Source organism: Choristoneura fumiferana, chromosome 16 (assembly GCF_025370935.1).
Source record: "Choristoneura fumiferana chromosome 16, NRCan_CFum_1, whole genome shotgun sequence".
Taxonomy (NCBI): Eukaryota; Metazoa; Arthropoda; class Insecta; order Lepidoptera; family Tortricidae; genus Choristoneura; species Choristoneura fumiferana.
The window spans coordinates 5,306,066-5,333,331 of record NC_133487.1 but is presented as its reverse complement, the minus strand read 5'-3'; the positions used below and the strand labels follow the sequence as shown (position 1 = coordinate 5,333,331).

Below are 27,266 nucleotides of genomic sequence, written 5' to 3'. Positions count from 1 at the left end.
ATTTCGTCTCCTGACAACATTTCGCAGAATCCGTACAGGATAATCCTTGTCTTTATAATAAAGGGAACATCTATTCAAATATAGTCATGGCTTTGGGAGGACCGATACTTCAATCGGGACTTTTAATTAGATATTATATCTAAAAAAACATAACAAATTGACTATGAACGAAATCTACATATGTGGGAATTAATGATTTTGATTTATGATTAGTAAATAATACAGAAAGGACAGACACATAAAACTGTATTTTTAAAGGGCGTTTTCCCAGAGATAAGACCAAGATCAGTCGATTACCGTACCTCCTAAAACCCCCTAATAGCAAATTTCATGCAAGTCGTTGAAATAGCTAAATAAAATTATGCAAGAATTGCTGACTTATAGTATTTAATTAGATTTTATATTATTTCATCTATGACATTACACTGTTTTCAAATAAACTGGTCTACAATTCCCTTAGATACTCACACTACTTTGTTTCAAATTTCAGAGGCTCCAAGCGTCCATACATCGCAGATGCTGTCGGGAACACCCTACCGCCCCCCTCCAATGGCCCCGCTACCGTCGGAAGCCCCGTGAACCTCCTCACCCCAGACCGATATGAATTCTACACTTTCGATGAGTCTGGAGAACTAGTGAAAAGACTAATGACTCTTCAAGAGATACAGGCTATAGTAGCCGCAGGAGAAGAATCAGAAGGACTCGTTACCTTTGCCAATGATAATCAACCAACTATAGCATTTAACTTTAGTCAACCTCCATACACCAAAGTGCATAATGTTGTAACCAACGTTCAAAATGTACTCAAGGCCCAAATGGAAGCACACAAGAACAAACCGCAAATAAATCCTACCTTAGATACTCCCGATGTGTCAGATTCTTGGAGTTTGATTTTGCCATCTATTTTTGGCAATACAGGTGTTGATATAGTCCCGGATAAGACATCATCTTTCTCTACTCCGGAAACAGAAACTTTCGAATATGATCGTATTAACTTTGACGAGAATTTAAGCAAAGAAGGTAGTAATTCTATCAGCAGTTCGACTACAGCTGAGAAAAAGATCGATAAACCTATCGTAACTGAAAAAATATCTCCTACTACTGAACCCTTTAAACAAATAACGTCCACTGCCAAGCCAGTCTCAAAAACTACTACAACTACTATAGCGCCTAAACCAAAAACGACTACAACACCTAAGCCAACAACTACAACAACGCCAGAACCAACGACTACCACTACTACTACTACCGAAAAACCTATCACTACAACAACAACAACTACTACTACAACCACAACAACAACGGTACCTACACCTACGACAACAACTACTATCAAACCTCCAACAACAACTACCACTAAACCTCGAACTACACTTGCTACTAGACGTACCACTACTACAACGACATCTAAACCACGTACTACAGCTTCTTCTACAAGGCTTACAACTACTGTCAAACCTCCGGTCAAGTATACAACAAAACCAACAACAATCAAACCTCACTCAACTACTAGGCGACAAGTTTCATCTTCAACACCAAAGCCTACTGAAATAGGTTCGACTAATGTTGACGTTCAAGCAACGTCTCGTGGGACCTCTACCACAGAAAAAAGTAGTCCTATTTATGAGAAAATTAGTACCTTCATTCCTGTATCAACAGCAGCATATGTAACCGAAAAATCAACACGTAAACCTGCTCAAACTACTTCAGAAAGCACAACAAAGAAGCCTGTTATTTCGACATCAAAGAAACCAGCACCTACAACGTTAGCTGAAAAAGTACAACCAACTATTACTACCTACAAACCAATATCACGCATACCAGTATCTGTTTCAACTACAACTAATACCGAAGACATTGACAAGGAAAACGCTACCACAATAACGACTCAATCTGTTTCACCATCAACTACTGTTTCATCAACTGAATTTATGTCTGCTGTCGTTAGCCAACCGCCAAAAACTGTTAATGAAAAGAATTCCATCGTCGAGGATAGTAACGATATAAAGATGAATGAACCGAACATTCCGTTATTTGACGTTGCACAAAGTATAAGTCAAATAGCATCAGATCTTGGAAGCACAAACTATCAGCCACTTCCAACAACGAGTGATTTGTTACAAGTAACCAATGCCATGAACGAGAATCTTGAAAGTAAAGAAAGCCTGGAACTTGATATCCCTTCGGACTCCAAAAATGAACATGAAAATAAAACTACCCCCGTGGTCAAGGAAGAGAGTCAAAATTTCGTCAAAATATCGACTATTAACCCACATCCAGAAACTAATGATAAAAAAACGCCCTTAGTAACTAATGACATTCCAAATAAAAGTAATGAAACAGTAGTAGGACCCACTGCAATACCAGAAATCATAACGACTTCAACCGAAACACCAATGGATCCAATTTTGTCTGGATCAATGGATGATTTACTGTCTCAAGTAGTCAATCAGGCAGCGCAGTCTATTGTTGACAGTGAAAATAGCTTCAAAGAAAGCAATGAAGTAACTTCTACAGAAAAAATAATTGAAAGTACAAAAGCTGCAAGTGTTTCAAATATTGAAGTAACCACAATTAACGTTGTAAAGGCTGTTTCTTCTTCGACTACGGAAAAATCGGTGGCTGTAGACAAGAATGATAATAATTTAGAGGATATTCAAATAAAACCACACAATAAAGATGAACCTGAAAAAAAAGAAGCCGAAAAAGAACAAGAAATTAAACAACCAGAAAATAATAATTTAGTAAAAATTTCGGCCTCTTCTCCTGACAACGTAGCACCTGCTTCTACTACAGAAAGTGTTGATAATTTAGCCGAGCCTGTAAAACTCGAAGAACCTCTTCAAAATGTTCAAACTCTTAGTTTAGATAAGCAAAATAATAAAATAGGCATCATCAGTGTACCTGAGCATCCTGTAAAAGAAAATATTCTTTCTCCGACAGAAGCATCTACTCAGCAGTCTATTTTGCCAAAAACTAGCACCGAAAAACAAACGCAAGTGCCTGACAAAGTGAAGGTCGATGAAGAAAAATTTGATGCATCTTTACCAAAAATCGACGAATTTAAGAAAAAAATCCAGAAAGTCAACATCGACTACAAGGAAATAGCCAACGAAAGAAATAATTCCTGGAAGCTTATCTCAACTGTTTCACCACCAAAAGCTAATGAAATACCTAAAGACAAATTTAAAACTGAGAACTTTAACCAAGAAGTACCACATAAAGATATAGTTTTGGACGTTTCGAAAGAAAACCAGGGATTAGAGGTCACTACAAAAGATTTAGGGGAAGACATTGCACAATTTACTGAGCTTTGCAACGAACTAGCTTTCCGCTACTGGAATACTGTCGTAGAAAATATTCCGAACAAAAGAAGTTTTGTTCTGTCACCGTTCTCTATTACCTCGATGTTAGCTATGATGTTCATGGGAGCTAGAGGAGCGACATCTGGCGAAATGAACGAAATACTAAAACTCGATGATATGGTTACCTTTAATCCTCATTTCACACTTAAGAATATATCCGATTCCATTGAAACGACACAAGAATCAGGTGTAGCAGTCTCTGCGTTTATCAGAGAACTCTATAGTGACCGGAATAAGGGAAAAATCTTAACTTTCTACAAGGAAAGGGCGCAACATTTCTATAATGGCCACGTGGAGGAGATCAACTTTAAATTGATAAGCGACATTATTAGAAGAAGGACGAACTTATTGGTAAAGAGATATACTTGGGGAAAGATAGTGGAGTACATGAAGGCTAACACAATTACAATGGAACCTCCGCTAGCTGCTTTTTCAACAAATATATTCCAGGTAAGTTTTCTTTTTAAATATTTAAAACTCATTAGTTGCTACCGATTGAGAATTATTTTTATATTAACTATAACATACTACTCGGATAATAATTAGAAAGCAGCACTATTCAGATTAGCATCAAATTTTTTATCCCGCGGAAAGTGGAAAAAATTGCGAACAACAGCTAATTCATTATTACCTATATATTGTCTAAGTACTCGGAGTGGCACTGCTTTACTTAAGTTACAAGCTATAGACAGAAAATCTTTTTCAATTTCAGACCGATTGCACGGGTTCATCTGTAGAAGGAAGAGATGGCGAAATGTACTTCGTAGTGTCTCCCAACGTGCGTCAACGTCGTCTCGTGCCTGTGCCAGCCGTACTTTACAAGAAAGGTTTCCTAGCCGGTTACGATCCGGTGCTTGATGCAACGGCAGCAGCTCTCGGCAACACCAACTCCATCATAAGTACACTGTTCCTCATGCCAGGCCAACAAGGCAATGTCGTTCACGCAGAAGACTTAGAATCACTCGAGAAACGATTGCTCGACTCCAACCCAAGCACGCCAGCATGGAATCGTCTTCTTAGAACGTTATTGCCTCGGATCGGACTTGAATTGCAGATTCCTCGATTCTCACATAAGTCCATTTTCAACATTTCATCCACTCTCAAGAAAATGGGATTGAAAGACTTATTTGATGCAGATCATGCTGATTTAGGAGGATTGAACGGTCCATCTAAAGACCTATATTTGTCAGATATGATTCAATCCACAATGTTTGTGACCTGTGGTGAAGAGGTTATTGGCGAGCAGCATCACATAGAGGAATATCCTGAAAGTCTTGAATTGACGAGAAGGAGGAGGACTTCGAGATGGACGTCTGGTTGGGACGAGCCCAGGGATTACCAGCGAGCATTTCATGATCCACATGATGTTGGAGACGCCATGAATTTGCCGCTACATTTGCGTCCAAGACAGGCTCGTCTTCCCGCAAGAAATGCGCAGCCAGCACGATTAAAGTTCGACCGACCATTCCTTTACTTTGTAAGACACAATCCTTCTGGCATGATACTCTACGTCGGCCGGTACAATCCGCGGCTTTTGCCCTGAAGTCGTCAAAAAGACTGTTAGCTTAGTTTAAATATAATTCCTCAAAGGAAAGTGATACGGGGATATTGACGTGTAGGAAATACGAAGTTATGAGCATTTACGTGACAGTATTACTTATAAGTGCATTGGTATGCGGGTGGCTTGCCAATTAGTACAAGCATCGTTGTACGGCTCTGTGTACCTTTCTCTGATTTCGTAATTAAATGTGTATAAAATAGTGGTAATTGATATAAAGTTGAATGCTGACATGGATTGGTATTGAACTACTTAGCAAATAAATAGTGTGTTGAGGTGATGTGTCTCGTCAACATTTTAGTTTTGATTTAGATTAAATGATAATGTTTTAATTATTACAAGTTTTTTATTTATTTCTCTCGTGATTAGAAGCCAAGATATTCATTCAGAAATAATATCAACCCTTGTTTATTCAGAGGTAACGCTTGGTTCAAATGGTAGTTTGCTATGTTTGTGCAGTCAACACTTGTGCAGTAATTTTTACTCATTGGTAGAATTCACGACATTCATCATAGAATTTCTTCATTTCCAAACATTCTTCAGTCTGTATAACTCGTGGACAGTTCTAAAATAAATTAAATAATGATTTACAACGATATATAACAATTTTGTGTAGCATAAAACTAAAAGGCGCCTTAGGAATTAATAAAGACAAATTATAACATAGAATAAAAATGTGGACTGCAAAAAGATTTTTTACTTGTTACAAATTAGTTTCATAATATTAAATTTTTTGAGTTGTAAAGTCAAGTTGTGTTGTTTAAGTTTGAGTTGTGGCTGTAAAGTACCTACCAAAAATGAATAGCAGAACTTACCACAACAATGTAATTCCTGATGCATGAGTGAAAATGAAAAAACTCGCACACCCTCAAAGGTAGAGAAGTCCTAAACGTCTGTTTGCAGTCCATCTTTGCTTTAAGCATAACATTGCTAAATTCGGGATTAAGTTCTACCCAACTACTAAGATGATCATAAAATTTCCCGTCATCCAGTTTTGTTTCATCTTTAGCTAGATTGAGATCATACTTCTTGAGCAAGCAACGCCAATACATGCACTGAAAGGAAACATTAATTTTAAAGCTAGAACTTCATTTAAAAATTACCGTGAAAACATCAGATATTGCTATGAAAATTGATGTGCCCTTTATGTGGATGACTTTATAGCGAAACAAGAAGTGGTCGAATCTGACAACATTTGCAGTCGCACGAAGAATTTAGTTCCAAATTAAGCCACTGTCTTAGCCTGGACAAGAGCTCAGTGATTCCAAGTGTTGTTGCTAGATGGCGTTGATTTAGTTCTAGTTTAAGACTAGCGTATACAGAAGGCGGTAGGGGCGCGCAACAAATCAAATACTTTATTATAATTTTCAAAGTAAAGTATAAAATAGTCGTGAATGCCGAATTACGTGAATTAATGTATTGTACACGTATTTATTGTTGATCGAGTACAAAATAAATGTTCATAATATTTACCCCTAAATCACTGCCTCTGCGAAACCCTGTGACATTGGCACGATTGTCAAACCTTAGCTCAAACTTGGCTCCGCATTCTTTTGCCACTTCTCTGTTGAAGAACGGTGGAAACAGGCAGCATTGGCGATTCTGGTCGTTTAAACACAGATTTGAGATTTAATCGTCTGTGTAACTTAAATGATAATACTCTACAGAATTATATACATCGTCGATGATACTGTAATGCCACATAGCCAATAATTACTAAAAAACGACTTAAAAAACGCCAGCAAAAATAAATAACGCTGCTTGAAAAAACAATAAAAAGTAAAAAATAATATGCGCTACCTAGCTGTTCGACTTCATCTGCGAAGATTCGTTTATCTCTATCCCGCACTATGCTGATTGCCCGCAAATTAGCCTAAGTTAATTTAGTATAAAGTATCTAGTAATATTTTTTTATCTAAGCGTTGTCGGTGTCGGGGACCGCTAAGTTAACATGAAACTAAATATGTGTATTTTTTAAAGTATTAGCGGTCCCCGACACCGACAACGCTTAGATAAAAAAATATTACTAGATACTTATACTAAATTAACTTAGGCTAATTTGCGGGCAATCAGCATAGTGATAGAGATAAACGAATTCTTCGCAGATGAAGTCGCGGGCAACAGCTAGGTAGCGCATAATTATTTTTACTTTTTAATTGTTTTTCAAGCAGCGTTTTTTTGGCGTTTTTATTTATTTTTGCGCTTTTTAAGTCGGGGGTTTTTTAAATTTTAAATTTAAGTTTTTATTTCATGTTTTTTAAATTGATATAAGTATATCTTTTTAAACTGTATTATTTATAGAGTGTACTAGTGTGCTGGATATCCTGGCTGCAGCATCAGCTCATCATGTTGCCACCATTGCATTGTATGTAGAATCAAATACTGATCAAAAGGAATTAAACACGACATATCTGCTATTATTTTTTCAAGAGTATACTGGTGTGCTGAATATCCTGGCTGCAGCATCAGCTCGTCGTGTTGCCACCACTGCATTGTATGTAGAATCAATTACTGATCAAAACGAATCCAAACACGACATATGTGCTATTATTTTTTATAGAGTGTACTATTGTGCTGGATATCCTGGCTGCAGCATCAGCTCATCCTGTTGCCACCATTGCATTGTTTGTAGAATCAAATACTGATCAAAACGAACCCAAACACGATATATCTGCTATAGTTTATTAAGAGTGTACCTACTAGTGTTCTGGATATCCTGGCTGCAGCATCAGGCCGAGATTCCATAATCTTGCGTAGCTATATAGCATACATGGGTGTTTCAAATTTTAGGTCCCAAATATTTTTGAAAGTAAAGTAAATATCCATTATGCGTCTAAGATTCCTACCGCAGCGAACACAAAAGATCTGATGATCTTGAAACGGCTGAACCGATTTTGATAAATCATGTCTAAGATTCATCGCTAGAAAACCAGCTTTCAAATAAAAAAAACCGCATTCAAATCGGTCCACCCGTTTAAGAGCTACGGTGCCACAGACAGACACACAGACACACAGACACACAGACACACAGACACACAGACACACAGACATACAGACACACAGACACACAGACACACAGACACACAGACACACATAGCGGTCAAACTTATAACCCCTCTTTTTGTCGGGGGTTAAAAATGCTGCGTAACCTACAAAACATAAACACGAAGATATGACGACCCGATGGCCAAGTGATGAGAGAACCTGACATCAAATGTACGTTTATATGAATAATAGGTACGAATGTTTGTTCTCAGGTTTTGGATGTCATTAAATATGTATTTAAGTATGTATTTATCTATATAAGTATATTTATCCGTTATCTAGTATCCATAGTACAAGCTTTGCTTAGTTTGGGACTTGGTCAATTAGTGTCAGGTGTCCCATGATTTATTTAAATTTTAACGCACTTCTGCGAAAATATCTCTAGGCTGATAGCGGCATTGGCCAATGTTGGTTACGTGATGTTGCAGTACTATCGACGAATAGACATACACACCACAGAAAAATACAGATTTCGATTCTGAAACTACTATCGATCAGCAAATGATCCAAGTGATTTTAATGTTTAATTTGGTAACGACTTACCATATAGGGCCTAATCCCACAATTTTCTGGAATTTGAGGGTATTCTACGAGATCACCTTGGCAATTAATCTTAAACAAATTAAAGAAACAGTGCTCAATTGTACAACAAATTACGAGGTAATACCTAATATTTAGTGATTTTGTATTGAAATTTACTATACTATATTTTTGCTTGTAATTTTTTATGCAATTGGGCCCAGAACGCTTAGGTATTAGGTTCTAATCTAATACACTCGCAATAGCACTCACATTCACCATGTCATTTTGTCAAACAGTATAAGATAGTCGTAGCAGTCTAGCAGCAGATGGTGATTGAGAGAGCGTGGCACGGTACAATACAGGATGATAGCAGGACCAACCCTTCAACTCAGTAATGGATAATGTAACCTCACACTTTTAATGGCAGAGTGATCATGCACTTAGTCAATAATTTCATACTTCTTGTTTGTTGTTTGTTCAACGAATCGGTAGGGTTGGTCGTGCTCACGTCTCCCGAATTACAATGTATATTCTCAGTACTCATATATAGTAGGTAGGTGGGTTTTGTGTTCAAAGTAATTCACAACCACTAATATGAAAATCGCGCTTTCTCTTTCAACGGTGATCAAAATAAACCTAAAAATAAACATGTTTAGAAAACATGAGGCAAGCCGGCGATTTACACTATCTCAAGTTTGCATATATGAAAGAGCCAACTCATACCCTTAATAAATGGAAACTAAACCAGGATAACAAAGAAAGAAATAATTTAATTACAACCTTGGTCACGGGTCTTATTCGAAGGTTGTCGTTTATTGATGAACTCCGCAAAGTACCTAACGCCTGAATAATTCAAGAAGAGATTAATTACTACAAGTACTTACATGTGCGGGAAAAACTATTAAAGAGATCAATTTAATAACACTTTCCATTTGTGTATACAAATTAAGTATTTACTGAATATTTTTTCTTCTTCACTACTTATTTGTAGACTTTGCCGTCCAAGGTTAACAACGTTGTGGACTGAACTAAGATTCGTGTTTGACGAAACGAAACGCTTGATCAAGCCAAATCAGTTTATACTGGAGACATTGTTTAGAAAATATTGTAAACTGATTCAAATGACCGTGCGTATTGAGTTTCGTACCTATTAAGTTTGCGTTTTGTTTAGCGTAGTTTAGTTAACACGAGTTTGCAACCCCCAAAAACTCGTCAAACTAATTTAATACCATGTATTATGTTACTTTAGTACCTTTTATAGCGGAGACACTACAGTAGAGAGATCTTAAGAAAGAGAGATCAAGAAAGACACTTTATAAAACTTTTTAACAAAAAATTAAACTGGCAAGATTTTTTTTTCTACCGGTTTCAAGTCGGTGAATCAGCACGAGCCAGCAGGAGAGTGATAGAAGTTCAATGGATGCATGTAGGTGAGGTAGACGACTATAGGTCCACTCCTGCTGGCTCGTACTGACGCACTGACTGGTAGAAAAAAAAACTTAGGTATTACTTACATTAGTTTAAGAACGTTATTAAGTTAAGGTTAAATAAAAAAGGTTTAGTTAATGGAGGTTTAATTTTTTAGGGTTCCGTATAATAAAAATGTAATCCTTACAGGATCATTCGTGCGTCTGTCTGTCTGTCCGTCTGTCACAGCCAATTTGCTCCGAATCTACTGGGCCAAATCAGGTGAAATTTGGTAGGATGGTGTAATCCTATGACCCAAACACAGATGTGCAAAGTAAATACATATTTTATAAAATAAGGGTCATTGTCGGGGGACAAATTAGGAAATTAAAAAAGGACTCGTTTAATATACATTTTTGTTATTAAAATCCGCATTGGCGATCCCTTCAATAGCGAACCTACTGCGTTAAAAATAAAGTTGTGTTAAATACTTGTGATGTATAAGATATCATTTAATAATATGTAAATCTGTTTAAAAGTGTCTGTGTAAGTCGTTGAGTTTCTTGCCTGATTCTTCTCAACAGAGGAGGTAGTTTTTTTTTTTGACATTCATAAGTGCTTGTTATAGCCTAAATTGAATAAAGATATTTTGACTTTGACTTTGAAATAGTTTTGATTTCATTCATGAAAGAAGACGAAAATTGACTATTCCCCTCTCCCTGATCTCCGAAACTACTGAGCCTATCTATACGATCACGTACGGAAAATAGTTCATTAAAACACCACTAGATAGCGCTAGCAGTAGTAGTTAACTCGAGTCTTACTGTGAGGATTTCAAATGTGATATTTTGTATTAATTTAAAAAGCACCGTAAAAATATTAATAAAAAAATAGAGGAAAACATTTGACATTATAATTATACTCGCAGCGCAGCGCGCATCTCGGCAGCCCATATACTTCTGCACCTGGAAAAAGAAATGCGTCTTTAGATCGGATTCCCCGAATATCCAGCCGAAAATGTAAGATTACCAAAACGTTAAAGGTTTAAAGTTAAGGATTTTGAAATTTGCAAGCTAGCAAGATGATTTTCTTCTTGGCAAAATAACCAAGTAATCGCAGCTTACCTTCTTGAGTGCCAAGTTTGAAGTCTAACTTTTTATTTCAATTAAGTTACTTACAATCAGAGGTCAGCTGGAGAAATGCGGCTGGCATTACGGGCACTTTTGAGCCGGGTACGACTGAAGGGGACCATCGCGACTGCTGCCTTCTGGCCGAAAGACGTCGTGTTCCGGCGGTTCCGGGGACCATGCCGCAGTTGAATTGTTATTATATATTAGTTTTAAATAATATTGATTATAAATATGTATGTTAGTCTACACTGTAATGTATTTATTGTATGGGCCAAGTTGCCCGAAATAAATGAATTTATTATTATTATTAATCCCATATATCTTAATATTAATATTAATATTAATTTTAATATTAAGAACTAACCGTTGGCCGCTACTTTGTCTACATAGAATCCGTTTATCGCTATCCCGCAGGAAGGAACTATGCAATATTTTAGGATAAAAACTATCCTAAATCCTTGTAGAGGACTAAAACTATCTAAATCGATTTAGACGTAATTGCGTGATTGAGTAACAAACATCCAAACATCTTCACAGACTTTCTCATTTAGAGGTAGGTAGTTGCGTATTATGAATATGTTAGTGTATTCCCCGTAGAAAAAGGTCGAGGATCTGAATTATTTTCTTCTTAAATAATAAATAAAATGAATTTTAAAACATTTCAGGGAGCCGAGTGTAGGTATCTAAATTATGGAGAACACGCTTGGAAACTAAAAGGGGAATCCCTTCGGAATTCACTAACTATACCCAACTATTCAACAACGTATGGGTATTGTCTACATTATGTGGTAACTATTAGGGTAGGTACGTGTCCATAGATACAGCACTTCAAAGCTTAATATTTTGTAATCTGATACCTAAATCCAAAAGTGATCTGAGCAAACCTATATAAAATTTTGAAATGCCTACCCTATGCCTACACTTCACACTATGGCTTTAGCATGCATAAATATATCTTATATATTTTTTGTAAATTACATCATGCAAAATTACAGCTTCTCAGCATCAACAGTTAAGTTAAGCCGCGGACGGACAGACGGACACAGACAGACAGAAATGGTGAAACTTTAAGGGTTCCTCGTTAGGACTACTGTTCCATAAAAAAAATCATCTTAGTTAAGTGAACTTAATGCTGTAAATCTAGTTAGTCTTAGATCCACTCTGAGTCTATGTAATATAGTGCCCCCGCCAGGATAGCGAAGCTTTTCTGGAAGCACTTTACCGTTTGTTTGTCATTACTTGGGTACATATTTAAACAAAATTCTCGTAATATGATGTCAATAGTGGACTTTAAACATATAAGTTTCAATTGTGTGGCTCTTTTGATGCTCTGCAAACTCTACACTAGTCAAGACATGTGGATCTTACGCCCATGTGACGGTAGCAAAACGGCCAAGCTTCTGCTATGCGGTTGTGGTCGATTTACACGGATCTGCATCGCTACACTAGTGTTGCCACCTCAGAATTTGTTTTTACCCTAGCGCTACGCGAAATTACCCTAAATTAGGCACTTTTATTTTTATTACCCCAAAATTTTTAAAAATAAAAACAAGCCAATAAATGCGATTTATTAATAAACTAACTAATAGCTGAACTACTACACCGTTTCGAAACATTCTTGGAATGCATCCATAATAGTGTTGGCTTCTATATGTCATCTGCAATATTTTTTTTCTTGGAATCGTACATTTTATTCGAAAACTTTTACCCTAAATAATTTTCTACCCCAAAAAATACCCTAAACACGTAAAAATACCCTAAATTTAGGGTAAAATACCCTAAGGTGGGGACCAGTAGCAGCGTGCTTTTAGAATAGGGTTAATCAAAGAACATTTTTTATGTAGTCAAGTTTTATATTTACAAGTCCACGTGACAAGGACTATTCATAATGGTAATAATACTGCTTCTTGTTAAGTACTTCTTACGATTTATTATTTAGGAAAGAAAGCTTTGCATTCGTCCATGTGTTGTTTCAGTGATGTACATCCTTCTGTTTCTTGCCAGGTTGGGCATTGCTGAAAAGAATAAAAACTATGTTGTAGTAAATATGGATTTTCGAATAAAACGTCATAATCAGTAGGGAGACCGCGTATCAGCAAGCGCAGCGTAGGACGTCCACCAACGAGAAGGATCTCCTGGTTTAAGCGTGTCCTCAGTGGATGCAGACCGCTTCCAACAGAAGCAACAGGTGGTATATGAAGGAGGAATATATCCAACTGTGGACGTCCTACGTCTGATATAATGATGATAATGACATCGCCGTTAAAAATGTATACTCACAAACCTCGGTTATTAGTAAAATTATAAAACAAAAGTTACTTAAACTAACCTCGAAAATAGTCGAGCTCACGCAGAATACCAATTTATTGGCCTCACAAATCTGTGGTGGTCCAAAGAGGCTCTTCCCTATGCACCTCTCCTTGGCAACTTCAACTGCTGGCTTGAAAGCCTCATTCTTCGTACTCCAGTCATCCAGGAACTTCTTGATGCCTTCCTCGTCTATACTCTCGTCATCCACGAGGAGATTGTACTTTTTGAGCATGCAGAGTTGTTTTGAGCACTGCAATATAATTTGTCGATTATGATAAACATCAGTGTATTAAGATGCATTACAATTACATTAGCAATACCTACGTTATTTCCATTATCAACATTACTGTAGGTATCATCTTGTTGCCGTTTTATGATGTTGCTTTAATTTCATGGAACAAATTAGTCCATTACGAGTATATAGAGCAAAATTTATCGTTTTCTATCGCCATAGTAAAAAAGAACCTAATAAACTGTAGGTCTTTCACTATATCAAGCCGATTTTTGTAATCTTTTATACTATCCATGCTTTTTTGTTTGAGTGAAATCTCGGTAGTCGAAATTAATCCATTCCAGTGTTAAGACATTGATTTGGTATACATAATAGTTGGATACATAACTTGACATTAATTTGGTGTACATTAGTTGGATAATAATGCCAATAAATAACCTATTAACAAAAAGTACAGTCAACAAAAACAATCGTGTTAACCCTTAAATTAATAGTGTGCACAAAAATGCACATGATTCAGGACTACCTTACCTATTGTATTTTTTTAATGTACACTTTTTTGCACTACAATGTACAATGTACGAGATTCAACTTCTTCAAATTCAATTTTCAACTCGATTTAAGACGTGAGTTATCCGGGTCAGTATATTTAATATGAGTGAGTCTCACGGTAGTTACATGTTCAAAATTCAATTTTGTCAATTTAAGGGTTAAAAACAAAAATGTCAGCAAAAACTTACAAAATTCCTACAGAATCTTAAATTCTGTGCAATCCCTCTACTATTTATGATTTCGATATAATTAAAGGAATCATAGTATATTTACGTCAGGTGGTCCTCGTTTCCTCTCCGGGGAATCTTCGTCCAGTTTCTGGAAGCCGCAAGCAGCAAAATCTTCGTCCGGGAAGAAAGGCGGAATTTGGCAGCATTCATGCGGTTTGGTCTGTAGCGACACGGGAACAACATGTAGTTTAAATAGGTTTTAACGTATTTTTAAAGGCAATGGTTAATAGGTAAAGAACAGAAGACATTGACAACCTAATTCTACTTAGAAGAGTTGTAAAACTCCGACGTTGTCATTTGAAAGTTCAATATGTCAAGTGTGTTAGACTTTTAACAACTAAAAACATTGGTAATTTCTGAAAAGCAATATAAGATCAATGGCGCCGCGCGCCGTTTCTTAACCTGAATAATTAATATTGCATTGAGAAAGGTCAAAAATATGAAACTTTTCTAATGATTTCGGTGATTACATAGACAAAATTATTAATAAATGTACATTTTTTGGTACACCCGAAAATCAATGAGTACTTACCTAGATTTTTGCTAGTAAACGAAACATGGAAAATAAAAAAAACAGTCGGCCGAATTCTACATTATTATTTTACCACCTTATTTTTGTCACATACCTACTACATAGGTATAGTATTAGTAAGTATATTAGTAAAGTATTCAATTAACATAGCATAATGATACGCGTTTACTTACAACAGCAGGAGGTGGTCCTAGGCATTTTGGTGGAAAATTTGGTGGTAAATTTGGTGGTGGCGGTGGTGGTCCTTGTGCGAAAATCACCTGAAATGATATTACAGTTATTTTATAGTGTTTGTCATTATCTAAAGGCTTGACAAAATGCTTTCAAACGATTATTTTTGGGGTTCCGTAGGGACCCCGTACTGACGCACTGAGGCTCTACTGTTTGCCCGTTGTAGCTCTGTCACGGAACTACCTTTAACTTACACATTTAGAGACAGCTACTCGTATGTTTAGAGCTCAGATAATCTAACCTAAGACCGTGATTGGCACGAGTGTTTTTTATGCAACGTTATTGATGACCACGATATTATTTTTGAAAATCCCACGAACATAAAAAAATAAAAAGTAGAAAAGAAAGATAAGCATTGTTGAATTAATAATGATCTGAATCAGCCTTGATTAGTTTTTTTTTTTAAATAGGCTGACGTTTAATATACATACTAGCTGTTGATCAACTTCTTCTGATGAATTCGTTTATCGGACGCCCGCAGCATTTTTACAATTTTCCGGGATTAAAACCATCCCATGTCCTTCTCTAGGTCTCAAACTATTTGCACACGAAATTCCATCACAAGCTGTTGAGTACTTTAGGCGTGACAGCGAAACAAATAATACTCACTTTCGATGTTACAATATTTGTAAGGATTCAGTATGAGAATTTCGCCATGTTATATATAAATTGATCAGTTTCAGTTTCAGTAATAGACACGCGATCGATAAAAGTCTTTATTGTGCTATGTTTATATGCTTCCTGTAACAACTTTACGACTTAATTGCATTGGTATATTTTTTATGATTTTTTCTGTGGCTCTACCACAGTCTATACCAACCTACATAATAGGTAAGGTACTTACCTACACGAGATATGTACCGAATATACAAGTTTTCAATTTATCTATTTATTAAAGGGTAACGAACAAATTTTCTTCTAAGAATGAATTTCGTGCTTCAGGAACTAGTGGTTCCGCACAACCATTTGACTACATATACATTCCGTGGTAACTTTACAATTTTTCGATGTAAAAAGTAGCATTTTTTATTGGAAATACAGCATTTTTCTAGTATGGTACTTTTTTCTTGATCTTGATAATGCCAATAGGTTGACATTTTCATAATAAACATATAATTTAGTTAAACATTAAATGGTTATGCAAAAAACGTGTTTTTTCGTTAACCATACGAAACCCTTCCTATACAAGGTCAATTCAACTTGGTAGGTTTTTTACTGATACCTATACTCTAAGTAGCACACCTGTGCAACTTACGAGTAAGGGTCACACAAATATATGTTAACAAAAACGGTACTTACTACCATTTTATTTTTGTAACTTGGTTGTTTGTTACTCCATCATGCAATATTCTGAAGGTACAATTTTGAAGTAAAAATTAAATATAAATCTATGTTTACAATTCGCCTAAGTCTTGTCCCGCGGAAGCGTGCCCATAAGGCTGGCTGCATCTCCCGCGCTGGGTTGTGATGCCAATACATTGAGCGAGAAATGCGCCAGCCCTATGGTCAAGGGTAATTTTTGTTTATTGACCGAAAAGTTTGCTAGCGTCCGTGCTCCACGGACCCAAAGTTACCGCAAAAGCTGCAAAATATGTACTCTCTTTTTTTGTTTTTATTCACATCTGAAGTCTGTTTGTTTAAGAAAAATAAAGCAGTACTTACTTGGATCACAGCAAACAAAACACAACCTCTGTACATGATGGATTGGGGTGTAGTGGTGCGACAGCGTCGAGATGCGGTTATATACTTCGCGTGGTACGGAGGTCATCCATTGTGAGGTGTCGCCATAGAGGAAGCATGAGACAATCCACTGGGTAATTTGTCGGTGTTTATATGGTTAATTGGGCAATCTTTTGGTAAGCACGGTGTAAATTTAAAACATTCTTACTACTAATATAATAAATGCGAAAGTTTGTAAGTTAGCGTTTCTAACTTTTCAGCAACAGCTCTCTATTGCCAACTTAGAATTTAGAATTCCAGCACTGCGGTATGGAAGGCAAAAGGAAATAACCACACTCATGTTTTCCCAAGAAATTCGTCTTCAAGGTTCGATCCTGAACCGACGCCCACGATTTAGAAGAAGACTAAAACCCTAGACTTCATATGGAGAATGCTATGCTCCGGGTTCCCCTACGGGATCGAATCAGAAATGAGGAGATACGTAGAGGAACTAGTATCACTGACATAGCCAAGCGAATTAATGCGTTGAAGTGGCAATGGGCAGGCCACATGGCGCGGAGAACCGACCCTTGGAGCCGAAAAATTCACGAATGGAGACCACAAATTGGCAAGCGCAGCGTAGGATGTCCACTAACGAGATGGACGGATGACCTGGTTAAAGCCGCGAGTTGACGGTGGATGCAGGCCGCTTCCAACCAAAGCAACTGGAGGTCTATGGAGGCCTAGGGGGAGGTCTAGGGAGGCCTTTGTCCAACAGTGAACGGCCTGCGGCTGATAATGATGATGATGATATGACGTTTATTATGAAAAGGATTCAACAGTGGCTATAAATAAATCTATATTAAATAATACGTATACCTAGTGCCATCCACGAAGACGCGTGATTTTGTCAACTTTAGACATTAATGACATAGTAATAAGAACCACGGCACGAGTCATCGTGAATGACTGTACCTATACATAGTGTTCCTTTTCCTGTTCTATTGTTTCATCCTCGATTGTCCCATAATGTAATAAATTGATTTCAGATACGCCTAATTTGGATGTACTCGTAATCATTATCGACGTCAACTTCTAGGTTGATCGATGAAGGTTAAAAAGAACGTGTTTAGGGTCATTGGTTTTTATACCAAGGCATTTTTTAAGCTAATTAAAAAACAATTAACAGAGAACCCCCTTTTAAGTGAAAATAATGAAGAATTAAAATAATTTAATGCATAAAAAGCTTATAAACAAGAGTCTACGGCCCTATATATACTGTAGTCTTTGGTCTACGGCTCTGGATCCTGTGCTAGGAGTCCCTGTTACAGGATCCAGGTTGGAAATAAGACCGATTAATATATGTGTTACATAACTACTACTAATTACTTCCTTACCTTACTATTATTGTAATATTAAGTACATAGCTGTTTAAATGTCGTTTGTTCTCGGGTTTGGGTGTTTAATATGTATTTAAGTATGTATCTATATCTATATAATTATATTTATCCATTGCTTATAACCCAAGCCTTGCTAAGCTTACTTTGGGACTAGGTCAATTGGTGTGAATTGTCCCGTGATATTTATTATTTATTATAATGACTTGCTTTATATGTAAGTATGTATGTATGTGTGTGTGTGTGTGTGTGTGTGTGTGTGTGTGTATTAGTGTAAATATTTGGTGTATTACAAATGTTGTTTTTGTATTTATATATATATATATTTACTTATGCTGTTATAAATAAATACTTTAAAACATAATATTTACGTATTTTTACTTTTATCGAATAAGAAAAAATATGATGATATATCTTTAAAGTCGTGTGACCTAACGCCTTGGCACACTTTTTACTTAGACTTGATGTCACAGGCATCTAGAACTCCCGAACTTTATTTGTTTTATTTTTGTCATTTTTGGTTTGATTGACAAATAATACGACGACTAACAAAAAAATTTTTTTATAATCGGACTGACGGTCAATTATTGCACTTATATTTTTTTCCTGGACATTACTCGATTGTCACTTTTCAAAAATGGTAGGGCATGTGGATTTTCACTATTGCAATAGTCGATTCTACACGCTTCTGCTCCACTCTGCGCTTTAGAAGTGCACCCTAAACCTAGTGCGTGTTTATGAAGCGGCAAGTTTATTGTGATTTGACATATAAACATTGTTTATGTGGGGCGACGGCAGCAATTATACTTTGTTCTTATTTCCGCTGCAGTTTTTCATTATCATAATTTCATGTTTTTCTGTTTTGGATGTATTCACTTATTCTGAAACCCAATACTAAATTCACATTACAAACTATGAAACACGAAATATGTATTAATATCAGATACTCATAGTCTTATGTTTTGTCTTGACATTGCCATCAGTAACACGCAGCCTTTTCAGTCCAGTGGCTAAGGGTGTTGATGAACTGAAAATAGTTTTTTTAAACCGTCTTCAACTTTATTCAATTTTTGTTTCGATCCCATTATCACAAATTCAGGATCTGAGGAGAGAATCTTAGGAAAATCGAGGGAACTCTTCAAATTTCAGAATCAAGGGGCACCTGTAGTGAGTATGTTTCGATGTTGTTCGTGCGTTTTCTCTTGAAAATAGAAGTGGAACTAACTAAAAAGACTGCAGTTAATCATCAGTATTACTTAATAACACGTAATCTAACGGGTTGCGATTCGATTGATTTTATAACAGTTGCTAAGCAATTTGATGCTCGTCGCACTGCATATATGCTGAAGTAAAACTGACAGTGAAGCACCAGCAGCAACTATAAATTTCTCTGAATCGGCTAAAGCAATAATTTATAAAAAAGACCAACAGTCGAAAAAAAATTAAAAAACTGACCACAAAAAAAACACGAAAAGAACTTTCTACTGATCTGCTTGACCCATGTAGCCAGAAGTGGTAAAATCTCAGTAAATAATATGAAGGTAAAGTAAGATAAGGTAGAATCATCGGAATCGAACAGAACAGTAGAAAGTTATTTTCGTGAGATTTTAAAGACATATTTTTTCACATTTTAGTGTAACCTATTTAATTTCAATAGCTTAATGTAAACTGCTCGTCATCTTTTACAAAATATTGCTTGCCCTGATCCGAAAAAAAAAAACAATCAAATGTGTAATCTTATCCTTTTTTAAGTCAATTAAAAGTAAATAACAGGAAGACTAGTAATCAAAACGCAGTTAGTGCAATTAACTGCATATAGATCGTTAGTTGCATCGTTAACGTGGCTGTGGACGTGACACCTCGCTCCTTTATCTAGATTTTAGTCTCGTTATGGCTGACTGTGTCTAGCGCTGGTTCATACAATTATACTTATGGATAATAAAACTTTATTCAACATGAATACGGCTTGAAAATAGATCATATCACTTCTGGGCACTCTTCTAGGTGAACTTAATTTACGTTGTGTGAGAGATAAACGTGCAAAATATCATATATTTAGCTGTAAGCGGAGTAGGATTTTGCATAGATTCCGAGAAAATACTTAGATAAAAAGAAGCCTATGTGTTATATCAGAAGTTTGGGTGTTTAAGCATAGATGCAAAACACCTAAATCCGTCACTCGCTCGCACTTCGCGCTGACTCGATCAATTAGGGGCTATTTATTACGTAAGACGATTTTTACTAGTTTTTGACCCCTTAAATAAACCCCAAAAATAAGAATAGACCGGCCCTTCCCCCCCACTGTTTAATAAATTAAAGGACGAAATGAGTAGGTACACGTTTGGTTGATTTTGATGTTAATTTTTAAAGTAAAAACTTTTAGGAACGTTTACAATGGATGGAAATCATTTTAATCATTTGGATAATAACCAGGTACATAAAATTTTCAGTCCATTTTCAGTTTCAGTCATGGGGCTCAAGACCCACTCAGAAAGTGGACCTGCCACTGGAACATGTCTAATATCAGGTGTTGCTTCTTCTTAGTCATTGCTTGCGCTTTTGCAAATCTTAACTTTACGTTTTTTTATGATCTTACGTAAGAACTATCAAGACTCCCTCCCTTGTAAGAAAAAATAATCGACCCCCCCTTACTTTACTTTGTTTTGCTTATTAATTAGTTAAAGTGAATTGACATGTCAATTATCATGTTCGTGCCATGTTTTCCGTGCATTCTTAGGACTAATCTTTCTTTCTTAGGACTAATTAGTCCTTCCAAAAGGCACTAGTAGTATAAATAGTACACGTAAAAGATCCCAAAGGGATCTCTACTTACAGAATAAACCTTTTGATTTTGATATCCATTTCAGAGAAGTGCCGACGTGACAGACAAGTGAAATTTAGGATATTGCCTGTTGTCATAGTTTTTGAACTCTCCTTAATTTGCAATTTGACATACGAACTCATGTATTATTTAACAACCGCACATCTTACCTATTCGGTTTCTCATTAAAAAAACAATGTCAACAACATTACGACTTCTGTTTTAGGTTTTGCAATTAGTATTAACGTGAAACTATTAAATATTGGTCTTTGTTTCAAGCATTTGTGAGAACTGTACAGCTTTGTTTGAATATAAACAATACCTAAATCATGTCCTGTTTCGTTATTTGCTTATGCTAATACTCGTCAGACAGTCTTATTAACCGTGACACAGCACATAATTACACCAGGAAGAATATTTTCTCTATCTTTGGATCTATATCATCCAAACAGATTCATAATTATGTCGAAGCAGATAGGGATTTACATTGAATAGGTTATGCAAGTACTTATTTAGCGAAATGTACGATAACTTACCGTTATTTTTGAATTTGTCAACGGCATATATTTGAACATAATCTTCAAAAACTAAAAATAAAACTCTATTTTGATGAAGCACTCTAATTTATCTGAGAAGCAAGGAAAATTAGTGCAGTTTATTGATATGGAATTCCGCACGGTAACGCAATCAATCAATTAAGTACTCTATTTTAAGATATTTAAGGTAAATCAATCAATTAGGTACTCTATTTTGATCTACATATAATCAAGATTGTTTTTTTGGAATATTTTTGTATTTTTTATTTCAATTCCAAATTTTTACTTTTACGGTCATCCCGTAAAACCGAAATTGAAAATACAAACTGAAATATAGATGCACAGAAAAATAAGACCATCACTGGGAATCATCACTGATGGTGTTGACCATCAGTGGTGTAGCGGTATAGAACGCGGTACGGATTACCGAGGACCTGGGTTCGATTCCCAGTGATGGTCTTATTTTTCTGTTTTTTCTGTGCATCTATATTTCAGTTTGTATTTTCAATTTCTACATATAATCATCAGAAAGATCGTCAGTTCAAACCTTTGAGTAAGGACTATTGCCATGTCATGATGGCTGCCTTTGCCTTTAAAAATGGAGTTTACTGTTTCTTGTTAAGCTGGAAACGCGCCAGCAGCCCTAACAGTGCTTTAGCAATGCTTTTTTTACATAAAACCGCGATGATACGTGATGCTAATGGCGGTGATACTTTCCATCAGGTAATCGCATGCTCATTTTTTGACTGCCATGCAGTTCAATGAAGTTTCCGATCCACACTGAGCTGTGAGAGCTAGAGTTCAAGCCACACAGTAAAAGGAAACCTGTGGCCAGTAAGTGAAACGTATTATTATATTACACACGACGAACCAGACACCGAAAGCAGGATGTAGAGCACTCCCAATCTCTCACAATTTAAAGAGCCTGAGCCCAGTACTACAGCAGTGATACGTCCCGGCTGATCGTCCATCCCTGGCCTTGTTAGCGGGACAGGTAACGAAGAAACAGGGGTTACTAAGAACCTCCGGGTGACTCCACGCTACCATCTTCATCGGTGGACTGACGGCAACGCGAGGATTGCGGGTAGCCGCTAGATGCAAGTGGCGAGTTGTCGTTCACTGTGGCATTTTAAGGGGGAGGGTTTTGTTCTGGTGGATCACCACCAACGGTGTTAGCAGCGCAGTTACAGAATATATTTATGAGTTTCAATAGCTAAAGAGAATGCAATCACTGTTCAGTGAGAGAGCACTGTCTACGTTGCCAACGTTCATCCTATTCCTACAGCGCCAATTCACCTTGGAAAAACGCATAGCCTCATTTTAAAACAATTAATTTGTCATCAAACCCTGAGGCAGCGCGGATGTAAGCATTCACCATGGTCCGAGAATCAGTGTCGGGACCTTGGCCGGCGTTGACAATTACACGATGAGTAGCCAAGCAGGACAACGACCCAAGATAACATAAGAATAACTATTAAAACTGGTTCCCACTTGTCGGATGTCGGGCTCGGATTTTAATCGGATGTTCCAGTGGCAGAACATTTTATATGTAGCTATTCACACTTGCCCGACACGATTTTCTATAGAAATGAACGACATCCGACACGAAACGGATCCGACACCCGACAAGTGGGAACGGGCTTTAAATCTGTATGCGTGTGACGGATTAATGAAAAAGCGAGACAAATTAAATATTTATTCATTTTGACGTTTTACAAATTGTGTTAGTTTCTTGTTTTATTGCTGGTTTAACACATCCACGCTTCCTTAGGACATTTCTGAAACAAAATAGTCACATCACACAAGACGTTTAAAATTAATCGAGAACATTAGAAGATAAAAAGTGTGACACAGCACAGTGTGACGTCACGGCCCCCCACTACTAGAACTTTGACGCGATTCATATTTGTTATTTTTTTTTTTGACAAAAGAAAAAATACCTATGTGTCCAATATTTTTGATAAACCTAACAGACATTTGACATTATCGTCTGCATCTGACAGATTACAGGAAACTACCTAATTCTATTTGCCGTGGTACCTACTGCATGCCATACCATTACCTTTGTGACAACTAAACATTTTAACGTCAAGAAGCGTAAGATCTTATCATTTTTCCAAAGCCGATAGCCACAGACGTCGTGCCCGTCACCGTATTACATGATTTACATTACGAATCTTAAACAAATTACCTTCAACATAGCAATCCCAGTGCACGTAAACACATCATAGGCTTTGCAGGGGTAGTCCAAGTACTGCCTCAGCTCCTTATCCACGCAGTCAGCAATTGCTTTGTCCACAGCCTCCCTCCAGCCACTGTGGTTTTCAGACCACTTCTTCAAATGGGCCCTGTATGCTTCCTTGTTCAAGGTATTCTTGTTCGTGAGGAAACCTGACTTCTCGAAGACACATTGGACATCATTGCACTGGAAAAAATGGAAGTAGGTATCTTATCTTGTATATCTGTGAAACGATTTCTGGCTTGTTGTTAGGGATAGATGGTGGATGGAGCGTGAAGGTTCTTGTATGAGTAAGGTCGCGAAGTGGTTCAGCCACTAAACTAAAACCAATGAAAAACGATGGCCACATACATCTGTAGTAAAGTACTAATGTAATTCGTTTTTTACCCCCGAAGCAAAAAAAGGTATTATAAATTTGACGTCAAATGGAGCGATTTCTATCAAATGAAACGTTATTCTTTCTGGTACCACTGGTGGAACAAGTTGGTGGTACTACGACGAATAAGGGACGGTATCATAGAAAAAATTGCCAATAGTACACCAAAGCGAATCATCGCCAAAAAGTTGGTTGGCAAGTGAAATTCGGAAAAAAGTTCAGAGAAAAGGCAGAACACCCTCATACTGTATTTATCAATCTGAGGTTAATTTCATTTTCAGGCGTAAGTATTTATCTATATATATAGATATCTATAAAAATCTATTGCCCATTAAAATTAATGGATGAAATAAACAATGATCTGATTGAAACAATATTTATCTGTCAGATCAGTGAGGATTAAATCATTGGAGCGCGTATGTGGCCGTCACATAAATATTTAAGTGTTGTTATTGTGAAAATAAATCAATGTGGTCTTCGACCAGTGTTGCTAGCATTTGAACCCAGTTTCTACTAATAAATCGAAAGTTTGTGAGTTAATGTATGTGTGTGTGTGCTTTTCAAGTTACGGCAATTTCTATGGAACCACCTCATTTAACGACTGTATCTTTTGGTTGTGTGGACTTAGAAGTTTGATTTTTGAATGCTTTAAGGGGTAGCAGACCTGAGTATTTGATATTAACTCCAGCTTGATACCACCACGCGTTCCTGAGAAAAAGGGTCTTGATAAACGGACAAAAAACTGTTTTTTCCCCGTCACACTACCTCAACACGGCAACAAAGTGATCCTTTATAGGTTTAGTTACTTCTTTTCCTTTATAGGTTTAGTTAGTCCGCTAACTGCATCTACTTTGTCTATCAGTCACTTATGATACCATGACTTTTGGCGGCTGGTTTGAAATACTTACGGGTCCAGGAAGTTTAGGATTTGAGCATTCCGTCAGAGGCTGTGGATCTCCTAGCTCTGGGATATCACAGCAAGCAGACAATGGTTTCTAAAACAAGAAAAAAAAAGTTCAAAACTGGTTATTCACAAAAAAAAAATACTTAAACGAGCATTTTCGCTGGCGGGGAAGCACTTTCATCTCGCTGGGACCGATCTTTGTCTTGCGTCTTGGGCTGGCTGAGAGCTCGTATAATAACTTCTATATTTAGAGCGACTAGCATGTGCATTCGAGGCACCCGTCACAAATGGAAGCCAGCAGCGAAGCTGTTTGGCTTTGATGATGGTGCTGCCCTACTACACTCCGACTGACAGACTGACTTGACCATTTTTTCTTATTTAATCAATTTATTAGTCTTCGATTTTTATTTGTTATTACTTTCTGATGTATCTTTCTATGTATAGTTTATAGAATATGTGTAAATAAATTATATTTTATCCAAATGTTATGTCTTATGCATTTTGGTCATGTTACGTGCATGCGCAGTAGAGTGTATCTTGGGGAATTATCTCTAATTGTGACGTCAATTGATGTGGTATATGTCTGTAAAATAGGTATCTTTTTATTTAATTACAGAAATGCAAAAGCGCCGGGCCTACACTACCTACTGGAGAGCAAAGGCCTGACAACGAATTGCCATCACCATTCAACGAGGGAATGTTGCTAGCCTGTTGGGCACCATGCCACAATGGTCTTTTTACAAGCTTTTACTCATATTTAGAAATAATTTAGTGTTGAGTTTTTATGATCTTGAATTATTCTATTCTTCTAATTTAATCTCTTTATGTAAGTAAATTATACGGAAACGGCTAGAAAGGTTTCGATGAAATTTTTTATGTGGGATTTTTCGATCTAGCTTGGTCTTATCTCTGGGAAAACGCATGTTTTCTCGAGTTTAAAACTGAGCTAAGCTTGGTCACCCATATAGCCAATAACAACATAATTAATTAGTCTAATAATGTTGTCAGGAAAAATAAACTGGTGTTATAAAATAAATAGTTTTCGTAAATTAATCTGTCATCTCCCAGGATAACAGGATCAAAGGAATTTGGGCACAAATTTGTGCCTCTGGGCGAGGACAGGTTAATTCTCTGTTGACATTTAGATAGGTAATATTCAGGAAAATATTTACAAACTTCCATTTACCCTCGGCTTTGCTCAAGTCGGTGGGTCATAGAATCTCCCATAAACTGCTTTCTTAGCGATGCGTGATAAAATTAATAGTATTACACCTTACCAACGTAGCGCCTTTTCTTCTTCCTTGAAGCAGTAAATCCGCGTTGGCGATCTGGAATACCAAGTTTAATAGATACCTCTAAATTAATATTATTCAACACTATATTTTTATTCATCGTTATCCCAGCCTATAGAAGTCCTACTGTTGGGCACAGGACTCCAATCAGAATGAGAGGGCTTGGGTCGTAGTTCCCACGCGGGCCCAGCGTGGATTGGAATTTTCACACACACCATTGAATTTCTTCGTAGGTTTGTGCAGGTTTCCTCACGATGTTTTCCTTCACCGTAAAGCATGTGGTAAATTTCAAATATAGTCTCGCACATAAATTACAAAAAACTCATGAGGTGCAAGCCGGGTTTGAACCCACGATCCTCTGATTGAGAGGCCATAAAGTCAAACCACTAGAACACCACGACTTCCTTAATTTTATCCAATTTAGAGCACATAATTAAATGTCAAAACATCATAGATTATCGCTTACAGGTTACGGGATATTCACTGGTAGAATATTGAAATCATGATCCTTTCTACCCATCTACCATTGATCATCCCGTAACAAATATTATGTAATCAAAAGGCCTTTGCCCAGCTGAGGGATATAATTATATGATGAAAAAATTACCGTCACAAGCAAAAGAACCGTGTACAGCTTAAACATTTTTGCACACTTAGCACAACAGTTGAGACACAACTGAGCTGACAGAACTGACTTATCAAAACGGCAGATAAGTTCAGTGTTTCATTTTATAAATAAACTATCTGCAGTCAAAGGTGATCATTCTTGGAAAAGATCTGTTGTGACATTCACTTGTTTATTTACGAGAATGTTGACCTGAGTCGGTGCAAATAAGTAGAATTTCAATAATTTAATTTCCTTGCAGATCAGAAAATGATCATTGGAAGTCATTTGCGTCATTGCAAAAATTATTATCTTTTTTAATAC

General features: G+C 36.7%; 4 protein-coding genes across 6 annotated transcripts in view; 1 reads left to right on the top strand and 3 right to left on the bottom strand.

Moving 5' to 3' along the window:
* The window catches only part of LOC141436371 (uncharacterized), a 143,322-nt gene extending 138,064 nt beyond the window's left edge, over positions 1–5,258 (top strand). For both annotated transcript variants that reach the window (XM_074099308.1, XM_074099309.1), the window contains exons 3-4: positions 491–3,815; positions 4,078–5,258. In XM_074099308.1, coding sequence (XP_073955409.1) covers positions 491–3,815; positions 4,078–4,908 — 4,156 coding nt within the window. In that variant the 3' untranslated portion in view covers positions 4,909–5,258. The remainder of the gene's footprint in view (positions 1–490; positions 3,816–4,077) is intronic.
* Position 5,259: 1 nt separating this feature from the next.
* LOC141436373 (uncharacterized) lies at positions 5,260–9,557 on the bottom strand. Of its 2 annotated transcripts, XM_074099313.1 has the most exons (5): positions 9,375–9,555; positions 8,512–8,580; positions 6,397–6,525; positions 5,739–5,978; positions 5,260–5,488 (listed from the first exon to the last, which is right to left on the bottom strand). In XM_074099313.1, exons 1-5 carry the CDS (start codon positions 9,420–9,422, stop codon positions 5,408–5,410), a joined length of 567 nt encoding a protein of 188 aa, XP_073955414.1. In that variant the 5' UTR covers positions 9,423–9,555; the 3' UTR covers positions 5,260–5,407. The 2 variants fall into 2 exon arrangements, with proteins under 2 accessions (XP_073955414.1, XP_073955415.1); XM_074099314.1 differs by lacking the exon at positions 8,512–8,580 and having other exon boundaries at positions 9,375–9,557.
* A 3,298-nt stretch (positions 9,558–12,855) lies between these two features.
* Positions 12,856–16,871, bottom strand: LOC141435980 (general odorant-binding protein 68-like). The gene is made up of 5 exons (XM_074098798.1): positions 16,777–16,871; positions 15,057–15,143; positions 14,395–14,511; positions 13,357–13,587; positions 12,856–13,042 (listed from the first exon to the last, which is right to left on the bottom strand). Exons 1-5 carry the CDS (start codon positions 16,810–16,812, stop codon positions 12,959–12,961), a joined length of 555 nt encoding a protein of 184 aa, XP_073954899.1. The 5' UTR covers positions 16,813–16,871; the 3' UTR covers positions 12,856–12,958.
* A 6,338-nt stretch (positions 16,872–23,209) lies between these two features.
* Positions 23,210–27,036, bottom strand: LOC141436012 (general odorant-binding protein 68-like). Its single transcript, XM_074098843.1, has 5 exons — positions 26,946–27,036; positions 26,324–26,374; positions 25,051–25,137; positions 23,719–23,952; positions 23,210–23,305 (listed from the first exon to the last, which is right to left on the bottom strand). The coding sequence occupies exons 1-5, from the start codon at positions 26,979–26,981 to the stop codon at positions 23,276–23,278; spliced, it is 438 nt and encodes a 145-aa protein (XP_073954944.1). The 5' UTR covers positions 26,982–27,036; the 3' UTR covers positions 23,210–23,275.
* Between the last annotated feature and the right edge of the window lie 230 nt (positions 27,037–27,266).